Source organism: Denticeps clupeoides, chromosome 12 (assembly GCF_900700375.1).
Source record: "Denticeps clupeoides chromosome 12, fDenClu1.1, whole genome shotgun sequence".
NCBI lineage: Eukaryota > Metazoa > Chordata > Actinopteri > Clupeiformes > Denticipitidae > Denticeps > Denticeps clupeoides.
In genome coordinates, this window is record NC_041718.1 from 13,679,602 (window position 1) to 13,696,908 (window position 17,307).

The following is a 17,307-nucleotide window of genomic DNA, read 5'->3' on the forward strand; positions in this document are numbered from 1 at the left end:
AACGGGGCAGTGGTGGCCTAGCGGTTAAGAAAGCAGCCCCGTGATCAGAAGGTTGCCGGTTGGAATCCCGATCTGCCAAGGTGCCACTGAGCACCGCCCCTACACACTGCTCCCTGGGCGCCTGTCATGCCCACTGCTCACCAAAGGTGATGTTAAAAAGCAGAGGACACATTTCATTATATATACGTGTGCTGTGAAGCGGTGTTTCACAATGACAATCACTTCACTTTCACTCTAGAAACTTTTAGCCAAACCTCACTTCATTTCGTATTTTTAATTTTTTAATAGCTCAGGTAGAAGCACGTCACCCAATGTGATCATTTTGATAGACTTAAACATATTTTTATGGCATGGATAACAAACTCTAATCTACACTCCGTTTGTGCAGACATTAATCATTCTTTCTTCATCAGGATTTTAGTAACGGCAGAGACGCACGCATGGACACATGCACCGCTATTTATCAGCGTGTGGAGGCGGACTCCATAATCACAAATTAGGCAGCATCACAGCACCCTCCTGTGGTGTGAAAATATATTCTGCACACATTTTTTTAATGATATGCATATGATGATGTGCACATTCACAGCAAACATACATGGCATTCTTAGTAAAACACGGCAACGCAGCGACATGGTCTCATACCTCCAAGGCTGTGAGTTTGAATCCCGCCTCGGACTGTGTGTGTGTGAAGTGTGCATGCTCCCCCTGTGTTGCTGTGGGTTTCCCCCGTGTTCTCCAGTTTCCTCCACAGCTAGCAAAGGTCCACCTGGATGGATTGGCGACTCTAAATTGGCCGTAGGTGTGAATGAAGGGTGTTCTCAGGTCCTCCCAGTGATCTGACACTAGATCTGAGAGGCGCAGCTTTCATTCAAAACCACACCAACCACAGGCCCACAAGACAATAAGCCAATCAGAAATATGGGAGGGGCGGGACTGTTCCGAGAGTCTAGAGTCTAGATCTTGGCAATCTATTGCCAAGTTTGTCTAGACTTGCACTGTTTTGTGGGTCGGTGCACAATGTCCACAATGTCCTTTGACATGTTTTGTGTTGTGTGTTATTCCATTTGCACCATGTTTTTTTTTTTGCACACACTGAATCTACAAAGCTTCGCAATGTCGTCTCTCTGTGTACTTATACATGGTGAGATGACAATAAAGTTAACCAGCAATAGCCCGTTGAAGAGGGAAAAGTATGTTCTATAATTTTTTTTCTAAATCAAATGAAACAAACAGCGCTGCGCTGTCAGATCGTGGGATTATATGAACGCAAAATGATGAGATTTATATTATGTGTACTTGGACTGAAGCAGCAATACATTATGTCATTCTCTCCAAGTTTACCAGCTGACTAAACTGAGACCGGCTGCTCAGTCTCTCTTCCAAATAACAGATATTTGGAAGGAAAATTAATATCTCAAATAATAATTACTCAAGATTTATTCATATATATAGCACAAAAATTATACTGTAAATACTGGGTTTGGTTATCTTGTGTCTGAATGTTTTTAATTTATTTCCACAAAAATTAAGTCTAATTTTAAAATATTTTCTCACACGGGTGCATACCCATGCACGGCACTACCTAATAAAGATGATCCGGGTTTTTGCCCAAGCTTTTCATATATCTGTGCCCAGGGGCCAACAAGTTATGTCATTTGCCTCAACTCATCCATAAATGTGATGTGCATTACCTGCATATATTCACATATTCATTGTTTTCCAGAAATCCTGTATTTTCGAGGCCACAACACCTTTTCTAAAGTGTAGTGATTGTCACATGTGATACACAGCACAGCACACGGTGCACACAATAAAATTTGGGGGGACGGTGCATTGCTCAGTGGCACCTCAGTGGCACCTTGGCGGATCGGGATTCGAACCGGCAACCTTCTGATTACGGGGCCGCTTCCTTAACCGCTAGGCCACCACTGCCCCTTAGCCTACACTTGATCCCCAAGAAGGTACTTGTACAAGGCTGATGGATACTGATAGGTTGTCCAGCAAATAATATAATAAATTGAAAGTTGCAATTCATTTTGCAAAAAAATAGCTTTCCTTAGAAGAGAGGGGAAAAAAAAAACTAAATTCAGCACTACAGTTCCACACAGTAATACGATAAAAGTCTACACATCCTGAAGGCTGTGGAGTTTATGACATTAGTCATCTTTATAAGAGCCCCAGAGCTGACAGCAGCAAGAATAAAAGAGGGAAAATAAAGCCTTCCTTAAACCAGAAACCACCATATGCCTTTCTGTTTCTGTGCGTTTGCCCATTTTTAACTGACATGATTAATAGCAATAGATCCCATGCGCTTCAGTCTCTTTTGTGTAGTTCATTTGTTAAACTGAAAAAAAATGCATGTATGTATGAACCTCTCTCTGACAGTTCTGGTGAAAACTCACTCACCAATGTTGTAGTGTTGCACTTTCAAACTTCAGTCATCATTGAACAAGTTAAAAAAAAACTTTATTTTTTAGTTGTCTTACAAATGTTCAGTAGTCCCATTTCAGTCTTTAGAAGTGCTTCAGGATAAAACTGTATTCTTAATGTGTCTGAAAACATGATTTGGAGAAAATGTATCTGATAATCATTGTACTGGTTGCATTTTTGAGCAGCAGCTAAATGTGCTGGTCCTCCATTAACGTTCACTCCTCCACTCAATGTGGACGTGTTATTGGGCTGGACTCTCCTCCAGATCTGCCAAAAGATGCAAACTGTCCTTAATACATGATGTGTACATATAATACAATGGCAATATGCCAAACTTGCCAATATTAATAATATGCCAATATTACAAACCTTCAGACCCCACATGCAGGCTGAGGCCAGCCAGTCTGGCAACCAAAAATTCCTCACCCTCAGAATCTTTATAATCAAAGCCAGTGTAACCCCCCTCTTCTTCACAGTAGCGGATAAACCTGCATTTTGAATACAGTAGAATAGTAAGATACAGTTGCACTATTTTCACACACAAAGATATCTTACCTAAAAAATAATAATTTTTAAATGAAATAAAAAACAAAGAAGCTAAACAGTCCTTCATACGTTTCTGATACAGTGTTAAAAAGATAAATGGAAGTTTCTGTAGCTGGTGTGACCAGTAAAGACCAGTGGGACAGTAGAGAACGTACCGTTCCCAGGTGGGGTTCTTCATGAGGATGACAGGGTTTCCAATGACTATCAGCAGTGCCTTGGCTCTGGTCATTGCCACATTAAATCTCTACAAAGACAGGGCCAGCCCTCACATCTATTTCTTAAAATCAAGATGTCTTTCAGGTGATTTTACATATTTATGCTGCAAAATCTTTGAAACGAAATGGTATACTACGAAATAAGCAAATCAGGCTACCTTTGCATTAGCAAGGAAACCGATACTGAAGTCTTGGTCCATCTTGACATAGTTGATGCTACTGCGAACAGTAGATACCAAAACGATGAGCCGCTCCTGTCCTTGGAACTCCTCAACTGAGCCAACCTAAAACACCTTAAACTCAATGAAATGGCCTTCTGACCAAACACTTTTCCCATAATAATATATAAGGACTTCAGGTGCCCATCCTACATATTGCTGGAGTGGGAAAAAGGCTTGAAGCCCTGTTCAGAAGAGCCAGGTGACATATAGAGAGATGCCAGTGGAAGGGGGGAGGACGCAGCCAGAAAGCAGCTGTTTACAACAGAGGAGGAGGCGACAGGGTTGCCGCAGTGGCCTCATAGGAAAGTTACGTATCATTATTACTACTACTTAATAGGCTTTGCTAAGCAGGTAAATTCATGTGAGCTTGTTCTTTTCATATTAAAAAGCATTAATACCAACTAGTTTAAAGGATCATAGAATGTTACTTTCTTTTCTTCCTCCGCATATTAGGCATTTATTGCCTATGCCACATGCTGTCCCTGTCTGCGACATAGAATGGCGGATGAGATGGAAGTAACACCTTGGAAGCCCTATTTGAGTGTCCTTGAATATAATATTCTCCCAGTTCTGCTTAATGCAATCATTCCCATGCCAAATATAATCCCATGCAAACTGTCTTCCCGTATCTCTACAGCTACAGCCGACGGTAGGCGGGGGTGCACCCAGGTCACAGGAACTTGGCTAAACGCCCAGAACGTGGTCTAACTGACTAACAAGGGCAGAGAGGAACTCAGAGGATCTTCTCGGGGTTGTTCACAACCTGAAACTGTGTCATCTGCCTAGCAACATATAGGTTTGACAAAATCCTTGTCTGTAATGCTATAAAAGGTGTGCATCAACAGATTGCCGTCGAGTTTTGTTTGCTCCATGTAGTGCAAGAGTACAGCTCTTATCTCACCTTGGGCACCTGGATTTTTTATTATAAGTATATAAAATTTAACTAACAAAATCACCAACCTTGATGTTACTCCATTCTTTCAGATCGTTGACCGCTTTTAAGGTTTTCTTAATTTTCTCCACCTTTTTGGAGTCAGAACAAAAGAAGGCAGACTTCAGAAAGGGTCTGAATATTAAAATAGATAATGTATTTTATGATTTTTAAATAAATGAACAACCTGTTTCCTGAAGGGGGCAATGATGCCAATGTGGTCAGACGTCAGACTGGGCAGCCCGTCCTTGCGGTGGGAGTTCTTCAGATTGAGCAGGTAGCTGACCAGGATTTTTATCTCGGCTTCGTTGAAGAAGGACGGGCTGTTGGCCTCCCTTTCATCTTTACCGATGACTCCGTGAAAAATCACAGGGAAGCCCTGCCAAGAAATAATATATCAGGCAGTCGTTCCCTGTCTGTCCAACTGCCATCTCTGAAAATACAATTGCTAAACCATGCATGATGCATATTATAAGAAAAATAAGGGGGAAGTAGTAGCCTAGAGGGTAACACACTCACCTATGAACCATAAGACCGTAATTTACAGTTTCAACCCCCACTTATCACCATTATGTCCCTGAGTAAGAAACTTAACCCTGAGTGTCTCCAGGGTGACTGTCCCTGTAACTACTGATTGTGAGTCACTCTGGATAAGGACGTCTGATAAATGCCGTAAATGTCAGAAAAATAAAGCTTGGTTAAAGTGAATTGTATTGTATCGGTGCTGTTGGTGCATGGCACCTTTTTAGGCAGGTGCTTCCAGTTACAGAAAGCTTTCCGGGCCTTTTCCTCTGCGTACACTTGCAGCTCATTATCATAAAAAAGCTCATTAGGGATCTTGAGGATGGCTGGGTGGGACCTGTGAAAAATGGGGTCAGAGTGGATGGAAGGAATAACACACTGGACAAAATAACCCCAAACAGGAAAGTCAGAAGGCCACGGTAACATTATACCTGTAGTTCCGCAGCAGCTTGGTGACGAAATGGCCGTTGTACTGGCCAGACTCTTCGCTCTTCTGGTAGAGGACGTTACCACTCATCAGTCTTTCCAGCATGGAAAGGCCTGGTTAATGTTAAGGGCAGCCACAAGGATGGTTGGATGAGTCAGTGCCACGTAAGCTTCAGGTGTGTGTGATGTTTTGATTCGCTCACCCAGCCCATACTGCAGAGCCAGTGGGGAGCGCAGGATAGGTCCCAGCTGCTGTGGGTCTCCTGCCAGCACCAGCTGTCCTGTCTCTGGCTGAAGTAATCCTGGCAAAGGCAGAGGTGGCACTGACCATTCAGGTTGTCTCACAAACATGTGCTCTCTCTCAAGAATCTGGGCCGGTAGAAGATACACAGTGTAAAACCTTCATGTTGTCTGAAAAACTGATAAGACCCAGAAGACAAACTGACTTCTGCCTGCCCTCTGCACTTGGAGTTCTTATCTCCCTGTGTGCAACTCCCTGGAGCCTCCGAAGGTCAAGCCGCTTCTGTAAATCAGTCTGACGTGACGTGAAATGTGGTCATGACTCACTGTGCAGTTGTGTCTTTTATTTCTTGATAGACACAAGTGGTATTGAATACTATACATACAGTTCAGAAAAGGGGCAAGGTGAGAAGGGGGCATGAAATGTGTGCAATGCTTTGCATCAACTATGTCCACCGGTGCTGTTGGGAACTCAGGAAACAAGGTTAATGACGAGGAAGTCCTCTGTTGGAATTTTTGAGTCTTCCTCTTTTATAACAAAATGTTCCATGTTTGTTATCCTACCTTGACCCTGATTGTACACTGTATACACTGGAGTGTTTAAATTATGCAGACTTGTGAATAACTACATTTTCTAACCGGAAGTGAGTTTTCCCTCTAAGAAAATGCAATGGCAGATAAACCGCTAAACTGTATCTTTTTGTCTAAATAAGGTGGTACTTGAGACAGTTCTGTACAACCATGTTGATTTGTCTCCTTGTACATTCTACAAAAGGGTTTATTAATCTTGGATCCAAGGACTGAATTTCTTATTTAACTTAAGAATATTTTATGTTAAATTATGTTGTCATAGCTAATGCTTTTTCAACATTAAAACAATCCATCAACAATAAAACACAGCATCATTCCTTTTGTTACCATGTCAGTATAAATGTATTTCACGAAAATCATCTATGTAGACAACTTCTACCACACTCCCTACCCGCTATCCCGACCATGCATTCTGGCTCTGCAGTTTGGCCTGCCTCATCCACAAAGATATGCGTGAAGTGGCCTGCAGGGATACCTCCAGAGACAAGCCTGAGAGACAAGCACATGTTAGAAAAAGCTGTTAGTCGTGTAATGAATGCCTCCTACTGGTCCACAGGACATATCCACAGCATGACAGATGTGCACCTACCTTCCTGCAGTGAGGAGCGTAGACACAATAATCCTGAAGTTAATCACAGTCTCTTTGGCAGGGAAGACAAAGCAGTCTTGACGCTCATCCCAGTTGCAATGCTTCTGCAGAATTGGGGAATATGAGAAGAATATTATATTTGCTATATATTAAGTAGGGTAAAGGGAGAAATGCAGTCATTGAAGCTCACCAGCAGGTTTTTGGAGACCGTTCCAGGGTCTCGGCTACTGGCGCAGATGCGGAAAAGGTGGCGGGCATCCACATATTTCTTGAGTCTCTCACAGAGCAAATCGGATGCACTGTTTGAGGGGGCACATGCCAGGATATGGGCAGAATGACTGGATTTGTATATCTACAGGACAAACATAAAAAATAAATAATGTTCTGCATTCAGTAAAATTACAGAGAAATATAAATAAATTGTAATAATTACTTTGAGCTAATTTTACTCATTTTCACATCCTCTTTATGCCAGAGTTTTGTTTGTAGGCATTTCCGAAAGGTATTTAAGCAATCATAGTGACATGCCAAAATAAGGAAAACCTTAGCATATAATTACATATTTAATAGCAGTCATTTTTAGCCCCTGGTAATTTGGGAGAGGGAAATGTTACTAATCAAAAAGTCTTTGTACAGTAATTGATTGAATAGGGGAGTGGTGGCCACACCTGCTCCATCTCATCTACAATTCCACAAGCTTATTCCGAAAGCCACCTGACTCCAATACTCCATCGTTTCGATGCAAGTCCTGAGGAGTTTTACAGGATGATGAATCACTAGGATTGAGGTTGGCCACAGAAATCCTTTCACATAATGTGAGTAATTGTTCAAACCGGTGACCAGTGTTGTACCTGACAGATGGCTTCCACCAGAGTAACAGTTTTGCCTGTCCCAGGTGGTCCGAATATGAGGTAGGGGGCTGGCTTGGAATTTCCAGATACAATACTCTGCACGGCTGCCATTTGTTCTGGGTTTTCTTCCAAGGCTCTGTTGGACATTCTAAAGAAAAATAATACAGATATTAGGGCAGCGATTAGGGCAACTAATGCTGGCTCCAGAAATGGCTATGAACCAATGGTTATATTGATAAAAAAAAGTTGCATTTGAAATTGAACAGTGGCAGCTTTCGTCACACTGTTCAACTCAAGTAAGAACATCAGTTTCTTATTTGGCGGACATGGACAATTTTTTCTTCATGCTGAAGTACCGTGCACCCTCTTGGTAACAGAGGATAGCATGAATGACAACAGGAAAAAACATAAGCTTAGGAAGCTTTAGGAACATTATAGACGTCTATATTGCTTAGTTAATCTCAGTGCAAACATGTATACACCTTAGGCGGGGCGTGGTTGGGGCTTTGCCTTCATTCTCCTTTGGAAAGAGCACCTTTTCCAGCTGGTGTTTGGTTGCCAGGTCCACAGCACGATGCTGCAGTTTCAGGGTATAGCGGCTGATGGTGAACTCAACATCAAACTTCATGTTGGGGATGAGGCTTTGCAAAAGCCTGAAAACAATCAAGGATGGAAATCAATCAAAAATGGGCTTTTGGAGTCTTCCATATTGCAAAGAACTCAAGAACTCAATTGGCAAAATAAAACACAGTCCTTACTTCTTTGAGAATCCCAGTATGATGTTGTCAAGCTGGACTTTGTGAACGTAGCCTGTATACACAGTAAGGGGCTGGGACTTGTCCCCTGACTTGGACACCTTCAGTAAGTCTCCTCTCAGAACCGACGGTCTGTTTTCTGCCACTCCAGGGACCTGAAGGAGGAGTTTACCATATAAAACGAGCCATATTAGGGGTGGCCAAGACATTTATGAATTTACAGTTCAACAAAAGAAGACTGCTTACTTTGAGAATGAGCAGATTTTTGTTGGTTTTATCCAGGGTCATGGTCTGGTTATGTAGGTCATACTTCCTAATGTCAACCTCCAACTGGATCTCTTCCAGATGCAGTAAGAGGTGGAAGCGCTGGCTGTAGTTCTTCATGTTCAAGGCTGAGTTCAGGAGATTCCTGAATTATTCGACAGACAAAACATAAATCTTCAGGATCTTGAAGGCCATGGGAAAGAGAGGTTTAAACAACCCAACCCCGGAAGACAAGAAAAACAAGAACAAGAAATATATGGATTTGAACAGAAACAAAATGTTCATACCATGTGAATTTTATACAAATTAACAGTACATTAATTTTTTTTATTTGGTCTTTCTCAAAATGAATTGTTGTGTGATTTATTTATTGTAACATGGTACAGTTGGCATAAGGCCTCACTCAGCGGATAACATTCCTTTTTTTTTTTTTTTTTTTTCCCCCCAATCGCTGTGTATACGCTCCCATTGAAACCGGGCCCTTCTCCTTTGCTCCCACGTTGTCAGAACAGGGAGTTTGGGAAAGATGGGAAGGCCAATGTCACGAAGTCTGCCTTCCCCATTAGCCAAGCTCATAACCAGAAACAGACACAAGGCTCTCAGCTCCCCAACTACAACCTCAGCCGTAGTAAAGAACAACAATTCGTTCCAAGTTCAAATTCAATTCCTGTTGAAAAAAGGTTTTCCCTCTTCCATTAACAAATGTAAGGATATTGGAACTGTGACTCAACACATAGGATGACACAAAACACAGACAGCAGAGAATTTAGAATTTATAAGAAAATGTGTGTATTATGAAATACTACCACTCTGTTCTAGCCTTTCCCCACATTTTTTGGATACTTTGGATTCTTTTTATAACAGTCAGAGCAACATATTTACATCCTAAACGCTCAATCCAACAGCACACCATTAATAATTAATACATTTGAGACAAGCTGTTCTTGTTGAGACATGAAAAAAAAGCTCAATTACATTTTTGATATATAATGTTTTTGCCAATATTTTAAAGCAATATTTAAATGAGCTCTGATTGGATTACAGTGGAGAAATTAAATTGATATTTTATATATATTAACATTTAGGGCATTTATCAGTAGTTACAGGGACAGTCCCCCTGGAGACACTAAGGGTTAAGTGTCTTGCTCAGGGATACAATGGTAGAAAGTGAGGTTTGAACCTGTGACTTTGTGGTCTTCTGGTTCACAGGAGTTTGAAAATGAAAAATTAAAGTAAGTCTTAGTATGACTTATTTTCAGTGCACCAAACAAAGTTCATATCCAGAGTCCCAGAAACCCCAAGCAAGGATAAGTCAATTTAGCTGAGACCACTGACCTCACAGCTGGCAACCGCTGTTTCGCTGAAGGTGATAAGTGCTCAGAATCCTCCAGTCTTTGCCTCACCAAGTCCTTGAGGCATTGTGGATATTTGTAGTCTTTCAGCTTCACCAGGATCTTTGACTTGTGGCTGACAGAGCTATTGAGGAAGCAAAGATCTTCCCTAAACATTTACAAGGCAGAATTTACTGATCAATTCTCAAACCATAAGGATCTGCACAATGTTCATTAAGAGTACCTCACAGGAGGCTGTCCTTCTTCCACCACTGTGGCCACTGTGGCCAATTTGGTAACCAGCATCTGCTTGTATGGGGCAACGGGCCCCAGTTCCACAGGGAGCGTTATGTTGGCCACAGCTTCCAGCTCCCGAATGATGGAGAAGGGCTTGGAAGAAGCCGCTGCGCCAGAGCAGAACTCAAAGTATAACGAAGCAGGGAAATGCCCATAGTGGTGGAGCTGGTATTGGACTTCGATCATGTAACAGTCACCTATAATAATATAATGAAATATAGGTAGCATTTTAGACAAAGATGATTCAACACTAAGCATGGTGGACCAACTAAGGGGCATAAATACAAAATGCATGCAGCCGCACACTAGCCATAGGATGACTGACAGTTGGATATTTCTGACCAAATCAGTAGCAAATCATTAGTGCCACCATGTAAGGTGTACCCATAATAATGTTCTGTCTAAATCTTTGCTCCACCTCACCTGGACCGAGCAGAAGGGGAGAGGTCCGTGTGACTCGTTTTTCATCCACGAGGTTGAAGCAGCTGAACCTGTGCAGCGCCGTGTAGTACGTGAACATGACGGAGCCCTCGGCGGTGTTCAAGATGCTGAACTTGACCACAAACAGCGTCTTGATGTCCTCGATGACGAACTTCACCTTGCCATTGAATTCCTTCTGGTCGCAGGCAATCTCGATGCCCCCCTTGTTGGAGATCAACTCCTTTCTGCAAATTGAGAAAAAGCAAGGGTTTGTGCATGACGCGATTCAGAATTTAAAACAAATATATATGTATGTATTTTAAGAGATGTCCTCACCTGTTCTTCCTCAGCTTCTGCAGGACATCTCTGGCCAGCTGCTTTTGATTAACCGGATTCATGGCTAGGTCACATGCGGCAGGCTCGCCACCCGCATTCTGCTCGGGGGCGACACGCACACCTGCCCGTTTCGGGGGTGCTCTCCACTGGTCACAGTAGATCGTTCGGACCTTAACGTGAGGAGGAAACGTGCGACGTCCGGGCATCACAGGCTGGCAGACGTAACGCAACCGACGTGTACTGCTGACATTAAACACCTACCTGGGACTTCGCATTTAGAAACACCTTCGCTTTTGTTACGCTGGCTTTGTTGTATTTCTGTAAAGCGAAGAGCACGCTGGCAAAGTTATAACTGGTCCCATTTCTGGAAAAAAATAAAAATAAAAAAAATGTAGCGGTCGTCGGCCAGTTATTGTATGTGGCCCTCCTGACAGCTACTACTGACAGCATATGAATTTGAAAGGTATGAACATTTTAAAGGTACCTCTTAAACTCGTCGACGTAAATTTTGTGAAGTTCTGGTCTGCTCGTGATCGTCTTCCGATCTCCCAGGAATTCGGTGAACTCGCGCCCAGTCTCCAGAAGTGCTCGGAGCGACGGCATTATTAAAGCCCGGAGCAGGAAATGCGCGGACGCTGCCTCATTTAACAAACAACCCGAGCCGAAGGACCGAGCGTTCGGCGCTCGAACTTTTTCCCAAGCGGGGCATCCCCCGCTTCCGAACAGGCACAGTACGACCCTGTCTGGGCACTGTCCTTAAACATTCATTACACCAAATAAACGAAAAGTGAAAAGAAAATGATAAAGATAGCAAATTTATACCAGACACAACTGAGCGCGACGACTTCGTATGAACGGTCAACAATTGCCTTTAAGTTGATAGTTATTTTACACTGACTGAAGTGCTAACGTTTGCAATAAAGAAATGTTAATTTAAGGACGGTCCCTTGAAAATTCACGTCAACCCGCCCGAGAAGCAGAAACGAAACTAACAGCTTCGCTGAATAACCAGAATAACCAGAACTGTAACTATAATACACATAAAATCCCATAATCACTAAAGATGATTAGTTAAAACGTTCAAGTTAGTGCAATGAAGTAGAATAAATATCTAATTTAACAAATGCATTGTTCACTGAACCGCTTCAGTTCGTTCCAAAAAAGATCCATTCGTTCAGGAACGATATGCCGCTATTTGGGCTGGTCCAGATGAGCCAAGATGGCGGACTTTGGGGATCAGCTTACTGATGAGGAGAAGGTAAGGTACTCGTTTGCGTGAATTTAAAACTTCATTTTGGAGTTCAAACGTGCGACTTTCTGCAGTAGGTTTGCTTAAAGATTAATGTTTGGCGATACTATATAGTATAATATACGGCGACAACTACTTAGGCGCTGCCTAGCGTTTAGCATTACATTCATCCGACGTCTACTACAGTGGAAACTCCAACCTCCGGGGCTGAACAGAGTTTTACTTGCAGCATTTATACCCGACACATGCGTTTTATTACTACTAAAATGCCCCCAATCGAGTCTGAAATGTCATAGCCAGCAAGTTTGCAAAGTTAGTGGTCCAACTTGCTTTCTGGACATGAATTCCTTATATCCCAGGGGCGCCCAACCCTGTTCTTGGTGATGGACCATGGTGCGTTTTTTAGGCGCAACGCTGATCTAATCCGTACTTTTCACACTCGAGTACTAGAATTACCAAGTACCAAGTGACAAGGATCTCTCAGTGTTTTCTTTTTTCTTTCCTGTGGCAGTATATTAAAATAGTTCTAGAAATATAACCACTATCTGTTGGTATTGGCCATTGGAACATTTACATCTGGTGTTGGTATAGGTGCATTGCAACGTGCAGGCTGTGCTGATGTAAATGCGCCTGACTTTACATGTCTTGGGCTGTGCCCTTGAATATTTAATGCCCCTGGTGTGCGGAATCTGCTCTCTGGCCCCACATGCTTGTGCTTGTTCAGCCGGGGCCGCCTCAGACACTCCGGTCATGCGGTCACATGCATGTAGAGACCAGCCGTGTTGGTTGGAGGTATTTGGAAAATTCACTCGCGGGAAAGGAGTAGCTAGCTGCATCCATCCCGTGATTTGTTCATTTACCAGCACAATTTAAATGCACTTTGATTTGGCATCGCTGGAAATTTGCACTCTATGTGGTTTTAGTGGGGTTTTTTATTTCCCCCTGATTAAGCAGTTTTATCTAGACTAAAGCAAGGCACCGATATTTCATTTGTTGTTTGTTTACAGGGCTAATGCATATTGTCAGATATTTCTGTCCATTGATTATGTCCGGCCATCATTATCTGGCTCCTTTTCATTCGACTGTCTTCGAAAAAAAAAAAAAAAAAAAAAAAGCTGGAATGGCCACTATCTGAGTTAAAAACCAAGAACGTTTCATATGGTTCTGTATATCCAGTGCCCACACCCTGCAGTTAGTCCAGTGTTGATACTGTCTAGACATATTCATGTTCCCTCTTCATGATTTCAATGCTCTGTGTGTTACTTTTATTATTAAAAAAAAAAGTTGTTACCAATCACCCAGTCAGTGTCCAGTCAGCAGAATGTTTGCCTGGGGACAAGGGGGCAGAGGAACTGTTCATTTCCGAGCCATGAGACAGTATTATAATAGTTTTGCAACTTGTCTCATTGGGTAGGGATCTCTTCATTTGGGGATGTGGGACTTTGCTGTTTTTTTTTTTTTTTTTGCTTTCAAACATGGAAGTGTCTCGCACCGGCACTGAATGCCATTTCCTTCTTCTCGATCATAGTGTAGAGTACAGTTAGACCACTTATTGACCCACGTATTGACCCACTTTTAAACGAAACCTGTATCATAAGCCTTGAAAACCAGGGCAGTCATATCTTAATTTAGTGGGTCAATTTTTCACATCTTTGTGAAACATTGCCATTTTTGGTTTAGGATATGGTCCTTGACCTTGTCTCATTTATTTACATTTACAGCATTTATCAGACGTCCTTATCCAGAGCGACTTACAATCAGTAGTTACAGGACCGTCTCCCTGGAGACACTCAGGGGGGTTTGGACCTGTGACTTCTGGCTCATAGACGAGTGTTTAAGCCACTAGGCTCTTTATCAACAGACTGACCTTTCATTAACTCATTAGAGACTTATTTTAATGTTCCTTGGGTTATATAGTTAATCTCTGTCTTTGTAATTATGATGCTTTGGTCCTCCTGGATTGTTTTATCTAGTGAGGAGAACGGACGGAGAAGTTGTGAACGTGCAGCCTACTCACCTCTGCCGTTTGCCTTTAACACAGGTCCGCATTGCTGCCAACTTCATCATCCATGCCCCTCCTGGGGAATTTAATGAGGTGTTTAATGGTGAGGAACCAGCAAAACACACTGACGTTTCATTTCACCGTGGCTCCGAAGCACCGAAGCAAAATTGGTCCTGACTGGAGTCATTACATAAGAGAGTGATTGTAGCTGTTGGAGAGTTAAAATGATTATTGTTAAAATTGCCTAAATGTGAATAACATCTTACTGATCAACGCGTTTGGTTTCTTGTTTTGTAGACGTGCGTCTACTACTCAACAATGACGGTATTCTCAGGGAGGGCGCGGCACAGTGAGTATATCTTCAGTACATCTTTGTTTCATGCTTTCCTCGGCAACGCGTATAGATTTTCCCCACAGGCTGCAGCTCATGCCCCCGTGAGTCTGAATCGTTAAAAGACCCCGGGGAATGCAACTCCATCGCCTCTTTTATTTTTCCACTGTTGAACTGTTTGTTGTATGATGTGCCTGGTGCTCAGAAGTGCTCAAAAAAAAAAAAAAAAAAAAGGTTCCATGTCGTCCTTTCATTTTAGTGCTTTTGCCCAGTATAACATGGACCAGTTCACCCCTGCCAAACTTGAAGGGTATGAAGACCAGGTAAGCTTTGTTGTGGTGCAGTTGTTTTTTTTTCCCCCTCCCCCCTCCACTGTACTTCACAAGCCCATGCACATTGTTTCTCCTCCTGCACCAAGGTTCTGATCACCGAGCACGGAGACCTGGGCCATGGCAGGTTCTTCGACCCCCGGAACAAGGTGTCATTTAAGTTCGACCACCTACGGAAGGAGGCGAGCGACGTGCAGCACTTTGAAGGGGAGGCGGCCCTCAGGCCCCTGAGGGATGCGTGCGACACCGAGCTGAGGGCTTACGTCAAGGAGCACTACCCCACTGGAGTCTGCACTGTACGGCCCTTCATCAGAATCACGGGAATCAGAATATCTTTATTGTCATTGTAACAAATACCACGAAATTAGGCCAGAGAGGTATCTATGAACATATAATAAGGAGAGTATAAAAGAGGATAACGCTAGTGAATATAGTGATATAATAGTGATATAATACAAATATGATACAAAATATAATATTAACATTTAAGAAATGAGGTAGGTAAACAATCAATCTGCATGCATCCTTATTGCACATGAAATCTTTATAGAAATTGAATCAAATTGGAGGTAGAGATCAAATGTCATTCAGTGCTGTGATGGCAACAGGGTACAAACTGCTGTTTAGACTGTTATCTGTTAGTCCTTGTTTAATGCTCCTGTATCTTTTGGCTGCTGGCAGCAGTCATCATGAGTGAAAGTGAAATATAACAACCGTGGATCTGGTTTTTTAGTAAGTCCCGTTTTTCATGCTCTTTTGCAGGTATATGGGAAAACAATTGATGGCCAGCAGACCATCATTGCCTGCGTCGAAGGCCATCAGTTCCAACCCAAAAATTTCTGGTAATTTCCCGCTCATTCACAGGTCTGTGTTGCTGCACAGATCTGCCCTACTCGAGGTTTTGTGAATGTGGTGTTTGAATGCCCCTCTGTCCTGTGGGCATGCAGGAATGGCCGCTGTCGATCTGAGTGGAAGTTAAGCATCTCCAACTCCACAGTTGAAGTGGTGGGGGTCCTCAAGGTTCAGGTAGGCATTCCTCCTTGCATTCATTCTTATTAAATGGTTCAGGGCCAAGGCTTTTTGTGTTCTGATGCATCCTGTGTTCTTCGAACCGCAGGTGCATTACTACGAGGATGGCAACGTCCAGCTGGTCAGCCACAAGGATGTGCAGGAGTCACTGACTGTTTCTGTGAGTAGTTTTTGTGGCATGTAAAAGAAACCAAGGACTTCTCGTGCTTCTAGCATGCAAATGCTTTAGCTGACAAATGGCCCTGCCTCTTTATAATGGAATCAGGGACGGGAGAAGAGTGACTGCAGCTTTTGAAAGGCATTAACGGGAAGTTTAGCTGGCTGTGCTCTCACATCGGATCATATTTCTGCACGGCACGGGTCTGACTCACTTCCTCCAAGATTTGATTATCAGCTGAAGAGGAAGTGTGTTTACGGCCAAGTGTGCAGAGAGTGTAGAACAGTAACCTGTTAAAAAGTTATTCCGCTCCCCTTTCTTATGACTGCGCTCTTATGTTGTCTTGACAGAAAGACGCACAACTTGCCAAGGACTTTATCAAACTCATTGAAAATGCAGAAAGTGAATACCAGGTACACGACCTTTGCATGTTTTATTTGGTCATTCATGTCACAGGTAATTGTTAATTGTTATACTTATATCGGGAATAATATAATGTAAAAATGTGTATGCATGCAGTCAGAAAATTTGCACTGGTGGCAGACGATGGCCAACACTCTTCTTTACTAATATTCCCCTCTCAGACGGCCATCAGTGAAAACTACCAGACCATGTCAGATACCACATTCAAAGCCTTACGTCGGCAGCTTCCCGTCACGCGCACCAAGATCGACTGGAACAAAATCCTCAGTTACAAAATCGGCAAGGAGATGCAGAATGCCTAGGGTGGTGCGCGTTTAGCTGGAGCCCGCTCGCATTACAGGCACCGCGCCATGCTGCGCAGTGAGGGGACACGCTGACGCCGAAACTGCGGCATGTCCGCATGACGAGTGCAATGTTTATTTCCTTTTATATATAAATATATATAAAGAAAGCCAAGGTTTCAGAATTCAGGTTTCTACCCCACTTGTGTCCGAACTGAAGATGACATCAGTTTAAAAAGGCAAGAAAGTTATAAGAAATGTTTTTCTTTTGCCCACACTGTCTGTATTGTTGTCTCTCGCTCTCAGAGTTAAGATTGGCCTGTTATGTTTTTACCCTCCAACCCTTTTCATTGCTCTATTAAAATGCTGATATGCGTTTAGTCAGCCAATGCCTGCACCGTGCTTATGCATCTTTCCCGTGGTAAAGAGACACACACATATATACACACACACACACCAGTGTTCCACTGTCAGTAGAATGGTGCAATTTTCGTGGTCCATTGTACAGTACAGGCCAAAAGTTTGGAGACACCTTCTC

The 17,307-nt window shown here is 42.8% G+C and overlaps 2 protein-coding genes across 3 annotated transcripts; one reads left to right on the top strand and one right to left on the bottom strand.

The window, feature by feature from the left end:
* Positions 1 to 2,447: 2,447 nt before the first annotated feature.
* mov10a (Mov10 RNA helicase a) lies at positions 2,448 to 11,843 on the bottom strand. Of its 2 annotated transcripts, none has more exons than XM_028998751.1 (22): positions 11,453 to 11,843; positions 11,230 to 11,332; positions 10,969 to 11,138; positions 10,636 to 10,877; positions 10,160 to 10,409; positions 9,920 to 10,060; positions 8,567 to 8,729; positions 8,324 to 8,475; positions 8,048 to 8,218; positions 7,566 to 7,713; positions 6,905 to 7,066; positions 6,715 to 6,818; positions 6,517 to 6,614; positions 5,498 to 5,596; positions 5,300 to 5,408; positions 5,088 to 5,205; positions 4,534 to 4,725; positions 4,376 to 4,438; positions 3,353 to 3,478; positions 3,135 to 3,223; positions 2,803 to 2,921; positions 2,448 to 2,700 (listed from the first exon to the last, which is right to left on the bottom strand). In XM_028998751.1, exons 1-22 carry the CDS (start codon positions 11,569 to 11,571, stop codon positions 2,675 to 2,677), a joined length of 2,964 nt encoding a protein of 987 aa, XP_028854584.1. In that variant the 5' UTR covers positions 11,572 to 11,843; the 3' UTR covers positions 2,448 to 2,674. The 2 variants fall into 2 exon arrangements, with proteins under 2 accessions (XP_028854584.1, XP_028854583.1); XM_028998750.1 differs by having other exon boundaries at positions 9,920 to 10,084; positions 11,453 to 11,842.
* A 137-nt stretch (positions 11,844 to 11,980) lies between these two features.
* Positions 11,981 to 17,149, top strand: capza1a (capping actin protein of muscle Z-line subunit alpha 1a). Its single transcript, XM_028998752.1, has 10 exons — positions 11,981 to 12,226; positions 14,259 to 14,322; positions 14,517 to 14,568; positions 14,810 to 14,873; positions 14,969 to 15,175; positions 15,642 to 15,721; positions 15,827 to 15,905; positions 15,997 to 16,068; positions 16,416 to 16,478; positions 16,650 to 17,149. Exons 1-10 carry the CDS (start codon positions 12,188 to 12,190, stop codon positions 16,788 to 16,790), a joined length of 861 nt encoding a protein of 286 aa, XP_028854585.1. The 5' UTR covers positions 11,981 to 12,187; the 3' UTR covers positions 16,791 to 17,149.
* The last annotated feature ends 158 nt before the right edge of the window (positions 17,150 to 17,307 follow it).